This window comes from Dendrobates tinctorius, unplaced genomic scaffold (assembly GCF_039654945.1).
Source record: "Dendrobates tinctorius isolate UK_male_01 unplaced genomic scaffold, ASM3965494v1 ptg000241l, whole genome shotgun sequence".
Classification (NCBI taxonomy): Eukaryota; Metazoa; Chordata; class Amphibia; order Anura; family Dendrobatidae; genus Dendrobates; species Dendrobates tinctorius.
Genome location: NW_027361908.1, coordinates 10181314 through 10207881, shown reverse-complemented (window position 1 = coordinate 10207881; position 26568 = coordinate 10181314). Strand labels below are relative to the sequence as shown.

Below are 26568 nucleotides of genomic sequence, written 5' to 3'. Positions count from 1 at the left end.
CCAACAGTAAGTGGAAGATGAGAGGAGGAGGGGCCAGCAAAAGATACAGTAAAGGAGCGGTCAGAGAGATAGGAGGAGAACCAGGAGAGAACGGTGTCCATGATGCTGATGGAGCAGAGCATAGTGAGGAGGAGCTGATGATCCACTGTGTCGAATGCTGCAGAGAGATCCAAGAGAATTAGCATGGAGTAGTGACCATTAGATTTAGCTGTTAGTAGATAATTAGAGACTTTAGTGAGGGCAGTTTCAGTAGAGTGCAAAGAGCGGAAACTGGTTTGGAGAGGGTCGAGAAGAGAGTTATCAGAGAGATAGCAGATCAGACGGGAGTGGACCAGGTGTTCCAGGAGTTTAGCGATGAAGGGAAGATTATAGACAGGTCTATAGTTAGCTGCACAGTTTTGGTCGAGGGATGGTTTTTTGGTGTGTCATATGTCAGGAATGGGTAAAAACAAGGTAAAGCGAAATATAGCACCGGTGACTTGGCGGCAAAGAGTAGAAAACCACAACGACCATTAGCTTCTGCTTTTTTTCAAATTGCTTAATAAATAGGGATGAGCAAACGTGCTCGGATAAGGCATTATACGACCATGCTCGGGTGCTAACCAAGTGTCTTTGGTGTGCTCAAAAAATATGTTCGAGTCCCCGCGACTGCATGTTTTTATGCTTGACAGCTGCAACAGATGCAGGGATTGCCTATCAAACAGATTCTGTTACTTGCACCATCATGTGTCCTTGCTGGGAGTGTGGTACCCTCACCCTGTATTGTCTGCGTCCGTGGTCTGCCCATGAGAAGGAGATTGGATGTTCACTGCGATAAGCCCGACCTGTGCAGTCATTCTAAAGCCAGCCAGGCCTGCGGATGAGAGCCACACCCACCGACCCTCGTGTCTCCACACTTATATTATTATTCGCATTTTCCTTGCCCTTTTATTCTGTCTATAACTTATAAAAAAGCAAATAAGAGGAAAATACACTTCCATCATGACTCTAAAAGTCCAATAAGAAAAGTGCCCTTTAGTATTGTCCATTGGGGGGCACAGTATTTATGGCAGTTTTAGCTTAAATATGTCAAATGAGTCAAATAAAGACATCAGTATTGTTTTATGATTGTGACAGATCTGTCTTTAGTATTTTTCCACTAATATAATGCCAGCATTGTAAACATTTCTGACAAACACTATTTTTCAGAATGTGAGGAAACTTCATGTCCTCATGTGAAGAGGTTCTCAATCGAAGCACTAATGTTCCACACTTTATCTGCAGTGTTTCAGACATTGCATTTATGAGCCTGGAAAATCATTCATATAAAATGGATTGAGAAAAACAAAATAATTCAACTTGATGACCTTTCCGAGCTTAATTCTCACAGTTGTTTTCATCAATGGGATTTGTGATTTGTATGAAAATTTATTAAGGCAATGATTTTATTACATTGTACTGTCTGTAAAGTATGGTAATGCACTTCTCTCTTGTCTAGATAACTATAGCCATACATAGTTTTACTATACATCTTATTTTTTATTCAATGCAAAAAAAGCTGCTTTTTACAATGCCACTAAAAGTTATGAGATTTCAGAAATTTCACGCACAAAACTGCTTTTTTCCTGTTTGAATTGGAAAACTTTTGCATTTTTTAAAATTGAAGCATGACAATTTTTTCAGTTTTTTCATCATAGAAAGCAACGAGAAAGTGCAAAAATGCTTGAAAAACAACCCACCAATAATGTGTTTTTTTGGTAGATAAAACTGATTTTATTAAACATGTACACCAAAAAATGTAACAAGAAAGCAGCAAAAACAGCTTTTTGTAACAGCTTCTATACTGTCAATAAAGCAGTTTTTGCCTGCAGAAAAAAAAGAGTAAAAAAGCAACTTGTGAACATAGCCTGATAGTCAACATAATGCTTTCCAACTATGACATCTTAAGCAGACATAGTAACATAACATAGTTTTGAAGGCTGAAGGAAGACCCTATGTCCATCTAGTTCAGCCTATTTTTAGTGCAGCTGTTCTGCATTGTTGATCCTGGGGAAGGCAAAAAACCCACAGAGTAGAAGCCAATTTTCTCCATAGGGAAAAAAATTCCTTCCCCTAAGCTGGGTCAACCATCTACCTATAATATTCTGTTATTTGTAACCTTCTATACTGTTACTCACAAGAAAAGCATCCATTCCTTTATTAAATTCATTCAGTGAGTTGGCCATCACCACTTCCTCAGGAAGAGAATTCCAGAGCCTCACTGCTCTTACCGTGAAGAACCCTCTTCTATGCTGGTGCAGAAATTGTCTTTCCTCCAAACAAAGAGAATGCCCCCTTGTTCTTGTCACAGTCCTTGGTGCAAACAGTTCATTGGAGAGATCTCTGTATTGACCTCTGATATACTTGTACATATATATTAAGTCTCCCCTAAGTCTTCTCTTTTCTAGAGTAAATAGACCTAATTTTGATAACCTTTCTGGGTATTGTAGTGAACCAACTCCATTTATCATTTTAGTAGCCCGCCTTTGAAACCTTTCAAGTTCAGTAATGTCTTTCTTGAGCAACGGCGTCCAAAATTGCACACAATACTCCAAGTGTGGTCTGACGAGTGATTTGTACAGAGGGAGAATTATGTTTTCATCTCGTGTCCCCAGACCTCTTCTAATGCATCCCATGACATAGCAATTGTTCCTATATTTTTTAGTATTCACCACATTGGTCATTTTGGTCTATACTTATTTTTTGTGTAAGCAGATCACAAAGTGTCCTATTCATCTACTGATACCTGTGGGAAAACCTGCATGCATTTTCCTGTATTGCCACCACAGGGCTAATCTAGCATTACACAGTACCTATTCAAATCAATGAAATGTCAGTATAATGAAGGACAAGCCAGATAATCTATAACAATGGAAATCCTTTGTAATCCACTCCCAACAATGACCAGGAGATGAGGATCCTGATCAGAGTCCGCTCTCTAATAGCGATGAGAGAACCCAAACTTAAAAGTTTGGGGTTCGCACCAGACAGTAAGTGTCCAATGCTGAAAATATGGACTTCTCTCGTTAGTCCGTTGCAATGTTCGAAGTTCCAGGGGAAGTCCGTTGCAGAGAGACAAAGATAGAGGGGTTCGGATTCAAGTTCCGGTACAGTTCTGGTACCCAAGCCAGAGTTTGGAATAAAGTTCGAGTTGGGTACCAGAAAACTGAACTTCCTCGGTTCAATACTCTCTAGTAATTAAAATTCCCTAATGGAGTATAACAAAATGGATTGTATCTGGATAACCCCTTAAGTAACAATACATAAAAATGAAAAGTATGCATCTATTGAAATTAATTTGCATGTGCTTGTCTGGGTTTTTAAGATGTGACTCCTCCATGCGATTGAAACTCCTGGAATAGCACGTCCACGCTGAACTTTCCTCCCACCTATCATCTAACTTGCACTTTGACAATCTACAATCTCGTTTCCGCCCCCATCACTCCACTGAGACAGCCCTGACCAAAATTACTAACGACCTACTTACAGCCAAATCAAATGGACAATACTCTATACTCCTGCTTCTAGACCTGTCCTCTGCATTCGACACAGTTGACCACTGCCTCCTACTACAGATCCTCTCCTCCTTCGGCATCAAAGGCCCTGCCATATCCTGGATCTCCTCATGCCTTTCCAATCGCAAATTCAGCATCTCCCACTCCCACACCACCTCCTCATTCCATCCTCTCTCTGTTGGAGTCCCCCAAGGCTCTGTTTTAGGACCCCTACTCTTCTCAATCTATACACTTGGTCTGGGGCAACTCATAAAGTCCCACGGATTCCACTACCACCTTTATGCTGATGACACCCAGATCTACCTCTCTGGCCCAGATGTCACCTCTCTGCTGTCCAGAATCCCAGAGTGTCTATCAGCCATATCCTCCTTCTTCTCCTCTCGCTTCCTCAAGCTCAATGTGGACAAATCTGAACTCATCATCTTTCCTCCATCTCTCAGATCTTCCTTACCTGACCTAGCTATAAAAATTAATGACATCACACTTTCCCCAGTACTGGAAGTCCGCTGCCTCGGAGTAACCTTTGACTCTGCCCTGTCCTTCAAACCGCACATCCAAGCTCTTTCTACCTCCTGTCGCCTCCAGTTCAAAAATATTTCCAGAATCTGTCCTTTCCTCAACCCTCAGTCTACTAAAATGCTTGTGCATGCCCTCATCATCTCCCGCCTCTACTACTGCAACATCTTTTTCTGTGGTCTCCCTGCTTACACCCTCGCACCTCTCCAGTCCATCCTTAACTCTGCCGCCTGACTAATTCATCTCTCTCCTCACTACTCCTCCGCTTCTCCCCTCTGCAAATCTCTTCACTGGCTCCCATTCCCTCAGCGTATCCAGTTCAAATTACTAATACTGACCTACAAGGCCATCTATAACCTGTCTCCCCCATATGTCTCTGAACTAATCTCCCGATACCTTCCCTCTCGTAATCTCTGGTCCTCACAAGACCTCCTTCTCGCCTCCACACTTATTCGCTCCACACCCAACCACCTCCAAGACTTCTCCCCAATAGCCCCTATTCTCTGGAATTCTTTGCCCCAACAAGTCCGACTATCAACCACATTTGGATCCTTCAGATGGAACCTGAAAACCCACCTCTTAAAGAAAGCCTACAGCCTGCAATGACCCTGCTACCTCCTTCTCTCCCACAACTACCGGTGATATCACCTCAACCAACACCAGAACTGCTGAAACCCACCAATCTACTGTCTCCTTCCCCACCATCCTGTAGCATGTAAGCCCGAAAGGGCAGGGTCCTCTCTCCCCTCTGTATCAGTCTGTCATTGTTAGTTTGTTTACTGTAAGTGATATCTGTAATTTGTATGTAACCCCTTCTCATGTACAGCACCATGGAATCAATGGTGCTATATAAACAATAACAATAGTAATAATAATCTGTGGCCTCTTTCACACATCTTGGTTTCCAGTATGTGTGGTGACAGTTTTTACATGTACAAGAAACACATACACACATAAACCCATTCAAATGAATGGGTCTGTGCACATGTCAGTGTGTTTCCATGGACCTTGTGTACATCTGCCCCACACATACACATGTCTATTTTTTACCGTCAGCAAGGACGGCAAAACGTCCCGCACACGTGTACACGGAGAACACACATTGATGTCCTCTGTGTGACATCATCGCAGCATCATTCACCAATAGTGACATCATCACTGTCATTTTCCCATGGTCCTAAGGTCACCGCAGCTCTCAGCAGTGGTTTTCAGCCAGGATGGTTGCCACTTGGCACCATCCAGGTTTAAAACTATTTAGCCCCTAGACATGGATTACAGCGTGGGACAGAACAACATGTGTGGTGTATTGTTGTTTTTTATTTTACTTTTATTATAGGAGATCAAGGGCTTCACTGGAATTAGGCAATGCAGTAAGTATGGTTTAACTGAGATTAATAAAGGAGTCTGTCATTTTTTCAATTAAAGGATTTTATTCTGCCTGTGTCTTTATTTAACATATAACTATATATGTCTTATAAACACCTCTCCATTACTAAGCCGTGGGCTTGGTGTCACCTGACAATACAAAGGAGAAATCAACCCCACAAATATTAACCCCACTTGCCACCATCACAGCGTAAGAGGGAAGAGCCGGGCAAAGCGCCAGAATTGGCGCATCTTATAGATGTGCCTTTTCTGGCCAGCTGTGGGCTGTTGTTTTTAGGCTGGGGAGCCTATATCAATGGCCCCTTACCAGCCTGAGAATACTAGCCTGCAGCTGTGAGCTTTAGCAAGACTGGCTCTCAAAAATGGGGGGACCCCATGCCGGTTTTTCAAATTATTCATTTAAATAATTTTTTTAAAAAAACAGCATGGGGACCACTCTATTCTTGAAAACCAACCTTGCGGAAGCTGACAGCTGAGGGTTGCAGCCACCAGCTGTGAGCTTTGCCTGGATAGTTCAAGAAAATAAGGGGGAACCCACATTGGGTTTTTCATTAGTATATTTCATTATATCACAGGCTGCGGGTGAGGAAAACCCCGATCATCTGCTCCTGCTGTCACTGTTTTTAGCGGCAGCAAGTGTCAAATGATTGGAGTAATTGTCCCAAAACCCCCCACCTGCTGTCATTGTTCTGAATTTACTATAACTCTCATCATTCTCCTCTGCTTGTGCCAATCACCGGCAGGGCAGTGGAGAATGATGATAGCTGTCTTCAGCACCTGCGGCTGGGGAACAGCGCTTACTTTAGCGCTTCTTCCCCGGTGGCTGTCCGTGTGGTTCTGATGCGGCACACAGTTGCCACACGTGTGCCGCAAGTATTACATTCCATTCACAACACACGGACACACGGACAAGGATATCTCCAGTACCGTTTTTTCCGGTACTAGAAATAAAAGGACATATGAAACGGGCCTCATGATGTGGCCAATGTCTCCATTTTGTCTAGATTTTGACCGCATGCAAATCCTGCTGAATAACAATCAGAGTTTTCATTTAAAATTATTTATATGTCTATACGAAACTCCTGATCATTTGTAATATACAGAGAAGGAAATAATTATTTGATCCCTTGCTGATTTTGTAAGTTTGCCCACTGACAAAGATATTAACAGTCAATTATGAAGGTAGGTTAATTTTAACATTGAGAGAATATAAAAAATAAAATCCAGAAAATCACATAGTATAAATTATATAAATTTATTTGCATTTTGCAGTGAGAAATAAGAATTTGATCCCCTACCAACCATTAAGAGTTCTGGTTCCTACAGACCAGTTAGACGCTCCTAATCAACTCGTTGCATTAAAGACAGCTGTCTTACATAGTCGTCTTTATAAAAGACTCCTGTCCACAGACTCAATAGTAAGAAAATGGAAGAATACAAAATGACTGTCAATCGACATTGATCTGGGGCACCATGCAAAATCTCACCTCGTGGGGTATCCTTGATCATGAGGATGGTAAGAGATCAGCCTAAAACTACATGGGGGGGAACATATTAATGATCTCAAGGCAGCTGGGACCACAGTCAGCAATAAAACCATTGCTAACAAATTACGCCATAAAGTTTAAAATCCTGCAGTGCTCGCAAGGTCACCCTGCTCAAGAAGGCGCATGTGTAGGCCCCTCTGAAGTTTGCTAATGAACACCTGGATAATTCTGTGAGTGATTGGGAGAAAGTGCTGTGGTTAGATGAGGCAAAAATTTAGCTCTTTGGCATTAACTCAACTCACCGTGTTTGGAGGAAGAGAAATGATGCCTATGGCCCAAAGAACACCATCCCCACTGTCAAGCATGGAGGTGGAAACATTATGTTTTGGGGGTGTTTCTCTGCTAAGGGCACAGGACTACTTTACCGCATCAGTGGGAGAATGGATGGAGCCATGTTCTGTAAAATCCTGAGTGACAACCTCCTTCACTCCACCAGGACATTAAAAATAGGTCATGGCTGGGTCTTCCAGCAAGACAATGACCCAAAACATACAGCCAAGGCAACAGAGAAGTGGCTCAAAAAGAAGCACATTAAGGTGATGGAGTGGCCTAGCCAACCTCCAGACCTTATTCCCATAGAAAACTTATGGAGGGAGTTGAAGCTCCGAGTTGCCAAGCGACAGCCTCAAAATCTTAATAATTTAGAGATGATCTGCAAAGAGGAGTGGACCAAAATTCCTCCTGACAAGTGCGCAAACCTCATCATCAACTACAAAAAATGTCTGACTGCTGTGCTTGCCAACAAGGGATTTGCCACCAAGTATTAAGTCTTGTTTGCCAGAGGGATCAAATACTTATTTCTCACTGCAAAATGCAAATAAATGTATATAATTTATACAAAGCGATTTTCTGGATTTTATTTTTGATATTCTATCGCTCAATGTTAAAATTTACCTACTCTTAAAATTACAGAGTGTTCATGTCTTTGTCAGTGGGCAAACATGCAAAATCAGCAAGGGATCAAATAATTATTTCCTTCACTGTATATATCATCATTAATACAGACTTGCAAAGATGGAAATGAGGGTGCAGGCTTTAAATGGATAAATGCAGCAGATACCTGAAATATATAACATTAATGCAGTTTTTTTCATGCAAGTGTCTGACAGGTAAAATGCCCATCAGGTTTATACTGTAATTCGGGGGATTCTTTGAAAATTGGTTTTTTTTTACATAATTGGAAAATCACTATTACTATGTAATGACAAAACTGCCACTAAATCAGCTTCCATACTGCTCCTTTCTTGGGGTTCTATAAGAATACATAATATCAGAGAAATGATTAAGCAGATGGTGGGCTTTAATCTCCTAATATGCTTTTGGTTATACTTTGCTTCTTTTAATGATTACATACTAATACAGGTTATGTCTGGAATGTAAAGCACGTCTAAGCTGAGCTCCATTTTGGTACTCTCAGGTGACTTCAAGTATTGACCTTCGGCACATCCCTTTATGGATGCAATAAATACTGGGGCTGGATGGACACAATTGATGCATGTAATCAATAACCCAGGGTTTAATATTTATTTGTTCCTTGCTACTTTTCACATCACACATCTTGCAGAGGTTTGCATGTAAATCACTGGAGGCTAGCCAATCTGTTCACATAAACATACTGCTTATTTCTACCGGCTGATGTGCTTCCGCTGTTTCATGGTTCAGTCATTTATACTCACCTTAGCTTACGAAAGCTCACAGCAAGGCACTGATAATTCTAGCTACTATGCACAGTCCACTTCTAGGTTTCTGAATGAAGATAATTGTCAGCTATGCGCCAATATTTTGTAGAGTCTATGGATGTGTTGTAAGGAAAAAGTTGAGCTTTTTTTACTTAAAGGTTCACAAACGGCCCTTATGTGATGAAACATACTATGGTGCACTATGGGTCACAGTACGGACCCACCATGCATGCGATTGGTTGCCATTTCATGCCTCTGTAGATTATCGGCCTTTCCCCTAGTGCAAACTGTGTGTTGAAGATATACACTATAGCGTATGGTAACGGTGAAGAATGAAGTCATGTGCATAACGCCTTATTGGTAAACTTAAAGAAAATCTGACTTACCCCAAATTAATGGGATGTATGTAAAGCTACTTTAATTATGAGTAAATCCTTACCTTTTTGTAGAATTCTGTTTTGCCGTTTAAAGAAATTCATAGTTGAAATTATATGCTAATGAGTAGTGTTGAGCATTCCGATACCGCAAGTATCGGGTATCGGCCGATACTTGCTGTATCGGAATTCCGATACCGACTTCCGATATTTTTTCAATATCGGAATTCGGCATCGGAATCGGAAGTTCAGTTGATTGACGGCCTGACGTCATCATGATGCGCGGTGTGTGCGCATCATGATGCGCCGTCATTTCGGGCCTTCCGGGGGTCTCTGCCGGCCTGCCGGGGGGCTGTGCCGGCCTGCCGGGGGGCTGTGTGGACTGCCCGGGGTCTGTACCGGCCTGCCGGGGGGCTGTGCCGGCCTGCCGGTGGTCTGTGCACCCTGTGGGGGTCTGTGCCGGCCTGCCGGGGGGCTGTGCCGGCCTGCCGGGGGGCTGTGCACCCTGTGGGGGTCTGTACCGGCCTGCCGGGGGGCTGTGCCGGCCTGCCGGGGGGCTGTGCTGATGTCCGGGGGTCTGTGCAAGCATCGTCCGATGGGACTACAAGTCCCATCGGGCGATGCCTGCTACCATGACAGTGATTGACACATTAGCCAATGATGGGACAGTAGTAGTCCCATCATCCGGCTAATGTGTTAAATGTTAAAAAAAAAAAAAAAAAAAATACTACATACATACTACATGCTACATACATACTACATATATACTACATACATACTACATACATACTACATACATACTACATGCATGCTACATACATACTACATATATACTACATACATACTACATACATACTGCATGCTACATACATACTACATACATACTACATACATACTACATGCATGCTACATATATACTACATGCTACATACATACCACATACATACTACATGCATGCTACATATATACTACATGCATGCTACATACATACTACATATATACTACATGCATGCTACATACATACTACATGCTACATGCATGCTACATACATACTACATACATGCTACATATATACTACATACATACTACATATATACTACATACATACTACATATATACTACATGCATGCTACATATATACTACATACATACTACATATATACTACATGCATGCTACATATATACTACATACATACTACATATATACTACATACATGCTACATATATACTACATACATACTACATATATACTACATACATGCTACATACATACTACATACATACTACATATATACTACATGCATGCTACATATATACTACATGCTACATACATACCACATACATACTACATACATGCTACATATATACTACATGCATGCTACATACATACTACATATATACTACATGCATGCTACATACATACTACATGCTACATGCATGCTACATACATACTACATACATACTACATGCTACATACATACCACATATATACTACATACATACAATACATTCATACAATACATACATAGACATACAGTACATATAACATAGAGTAACATACTTACCAATACTTGTCACATTGTTCCCCGAAGCCATTGTCTTTCCGGAATAAATATTAACATAACAAACCACAAAAATACTCACCCACGATCCGAAGCAGTCCACGAGTGTGTCCCACGACGATCTTGGGTAGAGAACTGCAGCATCAGATGATGCTGCCGTTCTCTACGGGCTGCAGGAATCCAATGACGGAAGGTAGGTATCCTTCCGCACTGTATTCCTCCGCCACTTAAAAAAAAAAAAGTCCCTAGTCTCACTTTATGCCATTGCTGCGTGGGAAATTCCCACACAGCAATGGCATAAAGTGAGACTAGGGACTTTTTTTTTTTTTTAAGTGGCGGAGGAATACAGTGCGGAAGGATACCTACCTTCCGTCATTGGATTCCTGCAGCCCGTAGAGAACGGCAGCATCAGCTGATGCTGCAGTTCTCTACCCAAGATCGTCGTGGGACACACTCGTGGACTGCTTCGGATCGTGGGTGAGTATTTTTGTGGTTTGTTATGTTAATATTTATTCCGTAGACGACAATGGCTTCGGGGAACAATGTGACAAGTATTGGTAAGTATGTTACTCTATGTTATATGTACTGTATGTCTATGTATGTATTGTATGAATGTATTGTATGTATGTAGTATATATGTGGTATGTATGTAGCATGTAGTATGTATGTAGTATGTATGTAGCATGCATGTAGCATGTAGTATGTATGTAGCATGCATGTAGTATATATGTAGTATGTATGTAGCATGCATGTAGTATATATGTAGCATGTATGTAGTATGTATGTGGTATGTATGTAGCATGTAGTATATATGTAGCATGTATGTAGTATGTATGTAGCATGCATGTAGCATGTAGTATGTATGTAGCATGCATGTAGTATATATGTAGTATGTATGTAGCATGCATGTAGTATATATGTAGTATGTATGTAGTATATATGTAGCATGTATGTAGTATATATGTAGCATGCATGTAGCATGTAGTATGTATGTAGCATGCATGTAGTATATATGTAGTATGTATGTAGCATGCATGTAGTATATATGTAGCATGCATGTAGTATATATGTAGTATGTATGTAGTATATATGTAGCATGTATGTAGTATGTATGTAGCATGCATGTAGCATGTAGTATGTATGTAGCATGCATGTAGCATGTAGTATGTATGTAGCATGCATGTAGTATATATGTAGTATGTATGTAGCATGCATGTAGTATATATGTAGTATGTATCATGTAGTATGTATGTAGCATGCATGTAGTATATATGTAGCATGCATGTAGTATATATGTAGTATGTATGTTGCATGTAGTATGAATGTAGCATGTATGTAGTATGTAGTATGAATGTAGCATGTATGTAGCATGTAATTTTTTTTTTTTTTTTTTTTTTTACATTTAACACATTAGCCGGATGATGGGACTACTACTGTCCCATCATTGGCTAATGTGTCAATCACTGTCATGGTAGCAGGCATCGCCAGATGGGACTTGTAGTCCCATCGGACGATGCCTGCACAGACCCCCGGAGCCTGCACAGACCACCGGCAGGCCGGCACAGCCCCCCGGCAGGCCGGCACAGCCCCCCGGCAGGCCGGCACAGCCCCCCGGAGCCTGCACAGACCACCGGCAGGCCGGCACAGACCACCGGAGCCTGCACAGACCCCCTGGCAGGCCGGCACAGCCCCCCGGCAGGCCGGCACAGCCCCCCGGCAGGCCGGCACAGCCCCCCGGAGCCTGCACAGACCACCGGCAGGCCGGCACAGACCACCGGAGCCTGCACAGACCCCCTGGCAGGCCGGCACAGCCCCCCGAAAGGCCCGTACAGACCCCAGAGAGGCTGTACAAGGGCAGGAAAGGGTTTTTCTTATTCCGATACCGGAAGTCCCATAGACTTGAATGGGACTTCCGGTATCGGAATCGGCGATACCGATACTTTTTTTAAAGATCGGCCGATACCATCCGATACGATACTTTGAAGTATCGGATGGTATCGCTCAACTCTACTAATGAGTCATAAGTGCAGTGGGTGGGCGCTGCACTTACCTCTCATGTTTCAAGGACCTGTCAGTCAGAGACAGGATGCAGGCAGCAGGAGGGGAGAAGGGAGAGAGGAGAGGAGAGCCGTAAGTGCAGCGCCAGCCCACTACATCTGCAACTCATTAGAATATAAGTTCAACTAAGGATTTAATCAGCGTGAAAGCACATTTACATACATGCTATTAATTTGGGTTATAAAATCCCGATGACAGGTTTTCTTTAAAGGTGTATTCACAACATGCATACACTTTCCTGTATGGAAGCTAGCCCTATTATCAGATGATTGCAGGGGGTACTGATCTCCAATGCCAATAGTTCATTCCTGGGGAACAACAGCTTCTTTAACCCCTGGCAACAAGTATAAAGTAAGAGATTAAGAAGCCACAACAGTGAAAGAAGCAATACTTGGTGACCATTTACTGTAAATGAATGGACTTTCATGTAATAAGTTCATGAGCTGGGACACAGAGTCAGAGTCTCTCTAATAGTAAAGAGATCTATACAGCCTAACAGGGCATACAGACATGCACCGACTTGATTAGACAACCCCTTTAATGTTATAAGGTATATGTCAATATATAGTGACACTGATTCTGACACAGCTCATTCCCTTATCACTGATAGAATCATTTAAGGGAATCTGTCACCAGGCTTTTGTTACACAATCTAAGAGCAGCATAATGTAGATACAGATTCCAGTGATGTGTCACATACTAGTCTGCTTGCTGTAGTTTTGATAAAACCACTATTTTGCCACCAGGAAACTATCACTGGGGACTGGTAAACCTGCTGCCATATAAACCTTCATATTCATTAGATTTGTATAACCCCGCCCTCACCACTGATTAGCAGCTTTCTGCCTATGCACAGTGTACAGAGAAACCTACCAATCAGTGGTGTGAGTGAGATTATACAGAGCTAAGAATTCAGAGAACTGGTAGATCTGCAGTAGAAAAAAAACAGGGATTTTATAAAAACTACAGCAAGCAGTCCAGTAAGTCACCCCACAGCATTCTGCTCCCAGATGGGGTAGAAAAATCCTTGATGACAGATTCCCTTTAATTATTGTATTGTTAACGTTGTTACTTATGACTTGTGTTTTGAAACTGTTAAACTGTAAAGCGCCGTGGAATATGTCGGCGCTATATAAATAAAGATTATTATCATTGTTTATTATTATTCCCTTTAAAGGACAATTATGGGCTGATTTCTGCAGGCCAGCTTCAAAGCCACGTAATATGATGTTCAAACTAACCTATAGCAATATGACTGATATGGCTATTCTTACCTTAAATGCCATTGTCAATCCCTTGCAATATCATTATAACAGCCATTGCATAATCATATTTTTGCACATTTATGATATAAACAGAACATAAAATGCATTGGGCACACATTAGTTAAAAGAAACATTCCTGTGGTCTGCCAAGATATAAATCTGTAACTTTCTGAAGGCCAATGAAATGCATACCATCTAAATAAAGAATGCCAATTGTTCCTATCTATTTTAGAGAAAGGCACTTCAAACATAAGTGCCGCAGATAATTATTTTTAATAGCCTAGGGTTTTAACGTAAAATATACATAATAATATTGCATTTACATACATTTGAGCAGAAGTGGTCATCTAATCCTTTGAAGAATGGTAATGTGGAAAGACGAAGAAGTTCACCCCACGATTTGTCCTTAAGCCACACAGGAGCCGGGTTGGGATGTGGGATCTCGAGTGCCACCCCACCAGTGAGAAGAAAGTGCCATTCATCATTACTGATCAAAGCTTTATTCCTCTGTAAACCCACACAGAGCAGGACAGAAAACAGAAGCTTGTGCTTTTCAAACAGAGAGCGGCAGACGTGTTCATAGATGCTAAAAGATGAAAAATGAGACATTACTCCATCGTATTTTACATAGCAACATAGTTAATCAATTTCAGATTCTGCACCCTGGAATTTCAGGATAGCTCAAGATTTTTTATTTTTTTTTGCATTAGTATTACATTACAGCTAGGTAGAGAAGCGTAAAAGACTTTGTTCTCACTGGTGTTTGTGGTTCCAACATTCTTCATATACGATTTTTACCGGTACTGCAATGGCAAATTTTGATATCCATTTTCAAATTAGATTCGGCTTAGCTAAAATGGCTACATTATAAATCGAAATCACATCACTAATGCAAAGTGTTTAAATCCCCAAGCAACTGAAATCGAGCATGCAGAAACCATCTTTCTCTAACTAAGAGGTGTGCGTGAGACCCCTGCACAAAGTAGATCCTAAACCAATCCAGTCAGAACCATCATGTACACCAATGACCGGCGAAAGAGCCTCGTCTTCTGCCTCGTCATCTGGTAATAAACTCTAACATACTGAGAAAAACAAGAGCTTTTAGCAGCTGTAACCTTAGTAATGTGGTACGGGTTTGAAGTACCCACTCTTTGTACTCTTTTGACATAAACATCATAGTAAGGTTAATTTGACCTCTAAATCTAGAAAACCTGCCTACTCATAAGTAAGCTATTACTTACTAAAGTGTAGCTACCTTTATATGGATAATCTAATACTAAAACGTCTAATTTTCAGCTTCAGAGTTTGAAAATCAAACAAAAAAAAGTACCTTTGATATCAGCTGCAAACTAGCCATTGTCCAATGTAATCAAAAGACAGCAAAAAACAATCTCAGAAACCAAAATCTGTTTTCTAAACCTGCACTAAGAAGGAACATTTTCTGAAGCGATTTCCACTAGCAAATTTGCCATTTGTGAACATCTCAAAAAACTCAGCACAAGCATATCTTCACTGTCTCTCTCAAAGCAACCTCCTTCATGAAACAACCCTCTAAGGTCGGTCTCACACATCCAGATAATTCCAGTACTAGAAATACTAGTACCAGAGCTATCTGTGTTCGTGTAGACACGTGGTACCTCTGTATGGCACACGTGTGGCAACCGTGTGCCGCATGTGAGCCGCATCAGGACCACACGGATGGCGCCGGGAAGAAGCGCTACAGTAAAAGCGCTGTTCCCGGCGGCTGGTGCTGACCTCGGCTGTCATTCTTCTCTCCTGCTCTGCTGGCAACAGCAAGCAGGAGAGAAGAATGACAGCCGAGGTCAGCACCAGCCACCGGGAACAGCGCTTACCGTAGCGCTTCTTCCCCGGTGGCCATCCGTGAGCTCGGAGGACAGTGTTGAGCATTTTTGCGGACCGTGCGCTCCCACAAACACCGACATGTCTCCGTGTTTTTCTCACGGACCGTGTGTCCGTGAAAACACGCTGAAATGTGCAGAGACACATTCATTTTAATGTGTCTATGTGTGTTAGTGTTTCTGGTACGTGAGGAAACTGTCACTACATGTACCAGAGCCACGGACGTAGGAAGCCAGCCTAACTTTGTGAAAGTGATAAACTGCAATAGTGCAACCTCTGACCTAACATGGCAAGCTGCATTTGTGTGAGAAATGTCAAATTGAGGCTGTTTTATCAATGTAAAAAAAAAAACCCATTATAATTCTATTAACAAATTTCAAATAAAAATCCATCCTGGAGGCCTTTTTAGCTAATTGGCATCATCAATGATGCCATGTATTCTTTATGATTAAAGGCAAACGTTCTTCAAATGAAACATACATTTTTCATGAGAGTAGTAGTGCAGTAATTTTGTAGCATTTTTAATGCGGATTCTTGAGATGAAATCATAAGTGGATACATCAGAAAGGAGTAGTAGAAGACCTTTCTTTAGATTTTCTATTCCATTTGAATCCAATACGTTGGTTCAAAATACTCTTAACAAAATCAGAAAGGGTAATAGTAATAATGTTCACACTAAGAGTTTTTTTAGCTAATTCGTTGGTGCGGAAATTTTCTGCAAACCATGAGTATTTCAAAAACCACAAGTTTTGATTGTAGGGTTGGAGAATTTCTGCTGAGACTCACCTGTAAGTCTCGCTCACATGAGCGTATAATCAGACTAGTGTATTCCGATAAAAAAAAAGAATTGTACTCTGACCAAGGTTATTCAATGAGGCAGCGCAGATCGCTTTTTTTTCTCAGCCATATTCCGCATGAGAAATGCCGCAATTTGACTATGAAATTGGATGGGCGAGAGAAAAAAATTTGATTCTATTCAGACCATGAATATGGTTTTTACTAAAAGGATGGGGTCATACAAGTGTCTAAAAGGTCCGTCCCATTCTCATTCAGAAGAGTGGGAAGATTTTTTCTCACCTGTGCTGTCCATGTGCAATCCTTTTTTTTTTTTTACTCAGCAGCTAATTAACCTTTACAGGACCATTTACAGTTTCCTATGTTACAGAATTGTAATGCATCTGTAAAAATCTGATGCCATACTGGTGGTCCGTATGACATACCATTTTTTTCTCGCACCCATTCCATTTTGGAGTCAAAATCTCAGCATGCTGCGATTTTTTTTCTCATGCTGAGAATTCAGCTGAGAAAAAAAATCTGCACTGCCTCATTGAATAACATTGGCCAGAATGCAATTCCTTTTTAGTATGGATTGCTCTAGTCCGAATAAGGCTATGGTCATATGCAATTTTTTGGTCTGTTATTCACTCAACTGGATTCTTTTAGTCTATTATTCACTCAGCCAGATCCCTTTTTTTTTACCATTCGAGTCAATGGGCAACGAATTTGTTAATGCACCATCCATTGTCATCTATTTCTAACAGATCCGGCAAGAAAAGACTTTTGTTAAAATCATGATGTAGCAAACTATGGCAAGGTACAAAAGTGGAACTCGATACCTATAGCAGCTCAATGACTTTTATTGTGTTCAGTATTAGTTTTTGCATTGTTATATCTTGTGTTAGTTTAAGAAATGCTGCATTCTGTATTTTAGCAATATGTTTCAATGCTTGAAAAAAAACACTATTCCAATTTGATTTTTTTCCCCAGGTCATTTTTTTTCTGGTGATGTTTTGATTTACTTACATATAATCAATACTTTTTCTCTGCAGTTTTTTTTATTTGAATAGCATGCCTTATCGGCAAAAAATGCAGAAAAAATACTACAAAACTCAGAAACACCACAAAAACACCAAAAAAACAGACAAAAAATATCTATATGTAGGCATTTCAATAATTTTCTTAAGATTGTAAAATAACATTAGACCATTTTTGATAAAAATAAAATTGCTGATTAAAGCACAAAATAAAAATGTATGAAAAACTGAGATCTGTGTGAATTCAGCCTTGGGTTGATTTGAGAAATATACATAGCATTTTGTTGGGGAAAATATAACATTTTTTAATTATAAAGTTTTCCTTCTTTTTAATTACATCTGGAAAACAATATACTTTATTTTTACAAAAGCGAAGAAACATTTGTCACACCATAAAGCTTTCCCCTTTAGATTCAAGAATGACAGGAGTTGAAGAGACAGTGTCCATGGGAACAATTTCTCTCATTAGACTTTTTTACGCCTGAAAACACAAGAAAATGTGTTCAGCCTTTTCAGTAGTTATTGGTAAGTAAAGCAGGAAGATGATATTGGGAGGCTGCCTCGACCCTGTAAAAGCAGCCCTGGCAACAGTCAAACGCAAACCAAAATTGAAGACAGCAAATGACGCGGTTGAGATGCACACAAATTACTTTTTTTACAACATACTGTAGGTTTTCTTAAATACAAGACCATTAAGTACATGATGTCAAAATACACAAATCATTCCCCGATTTGTAAATTTCCTGGCTGCAAGCATGGAAATATTGACCCTTTCATGACTAATGGTGTTGATGCCTAAAAAATGCTTCATTCTAAATGAAAATATTTTTTGGGGGAGGAATGTATATACTGTTTGGTCTAGAAATATTTGGACAATGACTGAATCTTTGATTTTGGGTTCACCATGACACTGTTCTTGATTTAAACTGAGATGTAATTGAAGTGCAGACTTTCAGGCTTAATTACAGGGGTTGAAAAAAAATATCTTGTGAAACGTTTAGGAATTGCAACCATTTTAGGGGCTCAAAAGTAATTGAACAAATTAATGCTTTGTAGAGAATCCTTTGCAGGCAATGACTACCTGAAGTCTTGAAGCCATGAATGTCACCAAACTATGGGCTTCCTCCTTTGTGATGTTTGCCAGGCCTTCACTGCAGTTGACATCAGTTGTTGCTTGTTTGTGGGTCTTTCTGCCATAAGTTTTGTCTTAAGCATATGAAATGCATGCTCGATGAGATTGACATCTGGTGACTGACTCGGCCATTGCAGAATATTCCACTTCTTTGCCATAAAAAATGTGTGATTTGCTTTTGAAGTATGGTGTGGGTCATTGTCCATCTGTACTGTGAAGCACCATCCAATCAAGCTTGCTGCATTTGATTGAATCTGAGCAGAAAGGAAGTATAACACTGCACACTTCAGAATTCATCCGGCTGCTTCTGTCTTCAGTCATGTCAATAAACACTAGTGATCCAGTGCTATTAGAAGCCAAACATGCCCATGCCAGCACATCATCTCCATCATCTTTTACAGAGGATTTGGTGTGCTTTGGATCATAAGTAGTGTTGAGCGATACCGTTCGATACCCAAAAATATCGTATCGGATGGTATCGCCCGATACGAAAAAAAATATCGGGTATCGCCGATTCCGATACCGGAAGTCCCATTCAAGTCAATGGGACTTCCGGTATCGGAATTAAAAAAAGCCCTTTATTTCCTTGTTGGCTAATTCTACATAATTGAAAACAAATAAGAATCATGTAGAATGTATTGTGGGAGGTGGAGGAGACATTAAAAGCATAGTGGTTTATTCAAATCACATGGCATAGCATTAATTCCATTTTTTTTTTCAGTACGTTCGGAGTTAAAAAGATATTGACTATGTTAACCTTTTTTATATTTTGTCAGATATGTATGTTTCACAACTTCCATGCTCTTCACGTTCTTTTGTACTTCTCCCACACTTTCTCCTTCATGATCCGCAGCAGTAGCATTTTTTTCATCAACTTTTTCTTCACCTTATTCATCTTCTTCTTCTTCATCTTCTTCCCATTATTTTTTTTTTCCATTCTTCATATTCTTCTTATTCAGCTATTATTAATTTTAATATGCTATTTCTTCATCTTCTTCCTATTCTTCTTTGTCTTCATTTTCTTATGGTGACAGGCATTCCTGTAGTACTTATCTATAAAAGTTATAAGATTACACCTTACGTTCGGCCTGTCACTAAAGATTTACAACAGGATTTGTCCGCGTTCAGTTTGGCCTGCAGCAGCAGGCATTTTCCAGGGGCACCACGAGGAGGAACGGACTCACCCCCATTTACTGCTTAGTCTTCTTCTGCTTATAATTTTGATTTCTTCTATGCTGATTTTTATTCTTATGCTTAATGTTCTTCTGCTTTTTGTTCTTCTGCTTCTGCTTCTTCTGCTTCTTGTTCTTCTGTCTTTTCTTCTGTATCTTGGTGGTTGTCTTCATGTTCTTTGTCCTCTTGGTCTTATTATTTAGGGTCATATTTCTGGTCTTCTTTGGTGTGGTCTTCAGGGTCGTCGTCATCAGGGTCGTCGTCATGGAGATCAATAAGGATTACCAAAGACAATTTCAAAAAGCTTGATCTTGGAAATGTAGCAGAAGGTACAAGAAGGCTGAGAAACTGGCGAGAACCAGCTGACAGTACTGGAACCCATAGTGGCAGCAGGAGGAACAATAGCCAATGGCACTACTGAGGAACAGCTGACGGTGCTGGACCCTGGATACTGAGATGGAGGCACCTAAGCCAAAGGCTCTGGTGAGAACCAGCAGACAGTGCTGGCACCCGGATGGGTAGCAGAAGGAACAAGAGCCAATGGCACTATCGAGGACCAACTGACGGTACTGGACCACGGTTACTAAGCAGAAGGTACCTGTGCTAAAAAGCACTACCAAGGACCAGCTGACGGTGCTGGACCTCGGATACCGAGATGGAGGCACCTAGGCCAAAGGCTGTGGCGAGAACCAGCAGACAGTGCTGGCACCCGGATGGGTAGCAGAAGGAACAAGAGCCAATGGCACTACCGAGGACCAACTGACGGTGCTGGACCACGGTTACTAAGCAGAAGGTACCTGTGCTAAAAAGCACTACCAAGGACCAGCTGACGGTGCTGGACCTCGGATACCGAGATGGAGGCACCTAGGCCAAAAGCTGTGGCGAGAACCAGCAGACAGTGCTGGCACCCGGATGGGTAGCAGAAGGAACAAGAGCCAATGGCACTACCGAGGACCAACTGACGGTGCTGGACCACGGTTACTAAGCAGAAGGTACCTGTGCTAAAAAGCACTACCAAGGACCAGCTGACGGTGCTGGACCTCGGATACCGAGATGGAGGCACCTAGGCCAAAGGCTGTGGCGAGAACCAGCAGACAGTGCTGGCACCCGGATGGGTAGCAGAAGGAACAAGAGCCAATGGCACTTCTGAGGACCAACTGACGGTGCTGGACCACGGTTACTAAGCAGAAGGTACCTGTGCTAAAAAGCACTACCAAGGACCAGCTGACGGTGCTGGACCTCAGATACCGAGATGGAGGCACCTAGGCCCAAAGGCTGTGGTGAGAACCAGCAGACAGTGCTGGCACCCAGATGGGTAGCAGAAGGAACAAGAGCCAATGGCACTTCTGAGGACCAACTGACGGTGCTGGACCACGGTTACTAAGCAGAAGGTACCTGTGCTAAAAAGCACTACCAAGGACCAGTTGACGGTGCTGGACCTCGGATACCGAGATGGAGGCACCTAGGCCAAAGGCTGTGGCGAGAACCAGCAGACAGTGCTGGCACCCGGATGGGTAGCAGAAGGAACAAGAGCCAATGGCACTACCGAGGACCAACTGACGGTGCTGGACAACGGTTACTAAGCAGAAGGTACCTGTGCTAAAAAGCACTACCAAGGACCAGCTGATGGTGCTGGACCTCGGATACTGAGATGGAGGCACCTAGGCCAAAGGCTGTGGCGAGAACCAGCAGACAGTGCTGGCACCCGGATGGGTAGCAGAAGGAACAAGAGCCAATGGCACTACCGAGGACCAACTGACGGTGCTGGACCACGGTTACTAAGCAGAAGGTACCTGTGCTAAAAAGCACTACCAAGGACCAGCTGACGGTGCTGGACCTCGGATACCGAGATGGAGGCACCTAGGCCAAAGGCTGTGGCGAGAACCAGCAGACAGTGCTGGCACCCGGATGGGTAGCAGAAGGAACAAGAGCCAATGGCACTTCTGAGGACCAACTGACAGTGCTGGACCATGGTTACTAAGCAGAAGGTACCTGTGCTAAAAAGCACTACCAAGGACCAGCTGACGGTGCTGGACCTCGGATACCGAGATGGAGGCACCTAGGCCAAAGGCTGTGGCGAGAACCAGCAGACAGTGCTGGCACCCGGATGGGTAGCAGAAGGAACAAGAGCCAATGGCACTACTGAGGACCAACTGACGGTGCTGGACCACGGTTACTAAGCAGAAGGTACCTGTGCTAAAAAGCACTACCAAGGACCAGCTGACGGTGCTGGACCTCGGATACCGAGATGGAGGCACCTAGGCCAAAGGCTGTGGCGAGAACCAGCAGACAGTGCTGGCACCCGGATGGGTAGCAGAAGGAACAAGAGCCAATGGCACTTCTGAGGACCAACTGATGGTGCTGGACCACGGTTACTAAGCAGAAGGTACCTGTGCTAAAAAGCACTACCAAGGACCAGCTGACGGTGCTGGACCTCGGATACCGAGATGGAGGCACCTAGGCCAAAGGCTGTGGCGAGAACCAGCAGACAGTGCTGGCACCCGGATGGGTAGCAGAAGGAACAAGAGCCAATGGCACTTCTGAGGACCAACTGACGGTGCTGGACCACGGTTACTAAGCAGAAGGTACCTGTGCTAAAAAGCACTACCAAGGACCAGCTGACGGTGCTGGACCTCGGATACCGAGATGGAGGCACCTAGGCCAAAGGCTGTGGCGAGAACCAGCAGACAGTGCTGGCACCCGGATGGGTAGCAGAAGGAACAAGAGCCAATGGCACTTCTGAGGACCAACTGACAGTGCTGGACCACGGTTACTAAGCAGAAGGTACCTGTGCTAAAAAGCACTACCAAGGACCAGCTGACGGTGCTGGACCTCGGATACCGAGATGGAGGCACCTAGGCCAAAGGCTGTGGCGAGAACCAGCAGACAGTGCTGGCACCCGGATGGGTAGCAGAAGGAACAAGAGCCAATGGCACTACTGAGGACCAACTGACGGTGCTGGATCACGGTTACTAAGCAGAAGGTACCTGTGCTAAAAAGCACTACCAAGGACCAGCTGACGGTGCTGGACCTCGGATACCGAGATGGAGGCACCTAGGCCAAAGGCTGTGGCGAGAACCAGCAGACAGTGCTGGAACCCGGGTGGGTAGCAGAAGGTACCCATTCAAAGCAAAGTAGCCAGGCCGCAAGCCGGCCGCAGTTACCGAAACCCACAGTCCTACAGGGGGTCCATGTCCCATTGGCACTACGGATCCAGCCTTCAGTGCCAGTTCCCGCAGCCCACATAGGAGTCACCTAAACTGCAGGCACCGTAGAGTCGGCTAACCCGGCCGCAAGACGACAGGACAACGGATTGGTGGCATAGTGACCTTGACACTACCCGGAAACAGCAGGCGTGCTGGAACCAGGCTGGGAAACAGGGAGTACCCGTGCCAAAGACACTGCCGAGAACCAGCTGACGGTGCTGGAACCCAGATGGGTAGCAAAAGCTACAAGAGCCAATGGCACTACCGAGGAACAGCTGACGGTGCTGGACCACGGTTACTAGGCAGGAGGTACCTGTGCTAGAAAGCACTACCAAGGACCAGCTGACGGTGCTGGACCTCGGATACCGAGATGGAGGCACCTAGGCCAAATGCTCTGGCGAGAACTAGCAGACAGTGCTGGAACCCGGGTGGGTAGCAGAAGGTACCCATTCAAAGCAAAGTAGCCAGGCCGCAAGCCGGCCGCAGTTACTGAAACCCACAGTCCTACAGGGGGTCCATGTCCCATTGGCACTACGGATCCAGCCTTCAGTGCCAGTTCCCGCAGCCCACATAGGAGTCACCTAAACTGCAGGCACCGTAGAGTCGGCTAACCCGGCCGCAAGACGACAGGACAACGGATTGGTGGCATAGTGACCTTGACACTACCCGGAAACAGCAGGCGTGCTGGAACCAGGCTGGGCAACAGGGAGTACCCGTGCCAAAGACACTGCCGAGCACCAACTGGCGTTGTTGGAGCCCAGGGACAATCATGGTGTAGGCCGAGGTCTACTTGGTGGTAGTTTTAGATTGTTTGTAGGCTACAACAGACTGTCAACGTGCTCCAATTAGGCATCTGTCTCCACTCTGTTTCCAGGATTTCACGTGACCACCAACACCGCCAGTTTATGCGTACAGCAGCCGTCTGCCCAATCCACACGTGTTCCTGTGTTACTGGGATTCTGTAATGTCAGCAGATCCCCTGATGTGTGTCTGCCACTGTCTCCTGCTCTGTCCACATTCCCACCGCTTGCAGTGGAAAGGTGGACAGCGCAGGAGACAGTGGCGGACACACATTGGGGGATCTGCTGACGTTACAGAACCCCAGTAACACAGGAACACGTGTGGAATGCGTGGACGGCAACTGTGAGCAGGAACTGGCGGTGTTGGAGGTCAGGGGAAATACTAGAGACAGAGTGGAGACAGAGGCCAAATCAGAGAATGTTTAAATCTGAAGTAGTTACAATTTGGAGGCAGCAGCAGTTTGCCCTCCACACAGCAGGGGATCAGCTGACGTTACCGAACCCCACTTTCACATGAACGAGTGTGTTTTTCTGTGTGGACAGCACTTCCGAGCAACAACTGACGATGTTGGAGCCCAGGGATAGTCATTTTGTAGGCTGAGGCCTACTTGGAGGCAGTTTAAGATAAAACGTTGTTTGAATTTGGAGGCAGCAGCAGTTTGCCCTCCACACAGCAGGGGATCAGCTGACATTACTGACCCCCACTTTCACATGAACGAGTGTGTTTTTCTGTGTGGACAGCACTTCCGAGCACCAACTAGCGTTGTTGGAGCCCAGGGAGAACCAGGGTGCAGGCCGAGGCCTACTTGGAGCCAGGTGTAAATCTGAGGTTGTTTGACTGTGGAGGGAGCAGGACACTTTGCCATACACACAGCAGGGGATCAGCTGACGTTACCGAACCCCACTTACACATGAGCGAGTGTTTTGTCTGTGCGGACAGCACTTCTGAGCACCAACTGGCGGTGTCGGAGCCCAGGGAAAATCAGGTAGTAGGCCGAGGCCTACTTGGAGCCAGGTGTAAATCTGAGGTTGTTTGACTGTGGAGGGAGCAGGACACTTTGCCATACACACAGCAGGGGATCAGCTGACGTTACCGAACCCCACTTACACATGAGCGAGTGTTTTGTCTGTGCGGACAGCACTTCTGAGCACCAACTGGCGGTGTCGGAGCCCAGGGAAAATCAGGTAGTAGGCCGAGGCCTACTTGGAGCCAGGTGTAAATCTGAGGTTGTTTGACTTTGGAGGGAGCAGGACACTTTGCCCTCCACACAGCAGGGGATCAGCTGACGTTACCGAACCCCACTTTCACATGAACGAGTGTGTTTTTCTGTGTGGACAGCACTTCCGAGCAACAACTGACGATGTTGGAGCCCAGGGATAGTCATTTTGTAGGCTGAGGCCTACTTGGAGGCAGTTTAAGATAAGACGTTGTTTGAATTTGGAGGCAGCAGCAGTTTGCCCTCCACACAGCAGGGGATCAGCTGACATTACTGACCCCCACTTTCACATGAACGAGTGTGTTTTTCTGTGTGGACAGCACTTCAGAGCACCAACTAGCGTTGTTGGAGCCCAGGGAGAACCAGGGTGCAGGCCGAGGCCTACTTGGAGCCAGGTGTAAATCTGAGGTTGTTTGACTGTGGAGGGAGCAGCACACTTTGCCATACACACAGCAGGGGATCAGCTGACGTTACCGAACCCCACTTACACATGAGCGAGTGTTTTGTCTGTGCGGACAGCACTTCTGAGCACCAACTGGCGGTGTCGGAGCCCAGGGAAAATCAGGTAGTAGGCCGAGGCCTACTTGGAGCCAGGTGTAAATCTGAGGTTGTTTGACTGTGGAGGGAGCAGGACACTTTGCCATACACACAGCAGGGGATCAGCTGACGATACCGAACCCCACTTACACATGAGCGAGTGTTTTGTCTGTGCGGACAGCACTTCTGAGCACCAACTGGCGGTGTCGGAGCCCAGGGAAAATCAGGTAGTAGGCCGAGGCCTACTTGGAGCCAGGTGTAAATCTGAGGTTGTTTGACTGTGGAGGGAGCAGGACACTTTGCCATACACACAGCAGGGGATCAGCTGACGTTACCGAACCCCACTTACGCATGAGCGAGTGTTTTGTCTATACGGACAGCACTTCTGTGCACCAACTGGCGGTGTCGGAGCCCTGGGAAAATCAGGTAGTAGGCCGAGGCCTACTTGGTGGCAGTTTGCGATTGTTTCTAGACTACTACTAACTGTCAACGTACTCCAATTAGGCCTCTGTCTTCACTCTGTTTCGAGTATTTCCTCTGGCTTCCAACCACGCCAGTTGCTGCTCTGAAATGCCGTCTGCACAACCCACACTTGTTCCTGTGTTACTGGGGTTCTGTAACAGCAGCTTCTCCCTAGAGGTGAGTCAGGCAATGTCTCCTGCTCTGTCCACATTTCCACTACAAGTAGTGGGAATGTAGACAAAGCAGGAGACATTGCCGTGCTCAACTCTGGAGATGAGCAGATGTTACAGGAGCCAGGTACCACAGGAACAAGTGTGGATTGTGCAGACGGCACTTGAGAGCAGAAAGAGGCGGTGTTGTAGGCCGGAGGAAATACTCATAACAGAGTGGAGACAGAGGGCAAATCAGAGGACATATTAAATCAGAGATAGTCAGAAGTTGTAGGCA

At 44.0% G+C, this 26568-nt stretch overlaps 1 protein-coding gene across 1 annotated transcript in view; it reads right to left on the bottom strand.

The window, feature by feature from the left end:
* The window catches only part of LOC141060642 (dynein axonemal heavy chain 3-like), a 2648786-nt gene that overhangs the window by 227940 nt on the left and 2394278 nt on the right, over window positions 1–26568 (bottom strand). The window contains exon 71 of the mRNA XM_073556958.1: window positions 14248–14506. Within this exon, the coding sequence (XP_073413059.1) occupies window positions 14248–14506 (259 nt within the window). The remainder of the gene's footprint in view (window positions 1–14247; window positions 14507–26568) is intronic.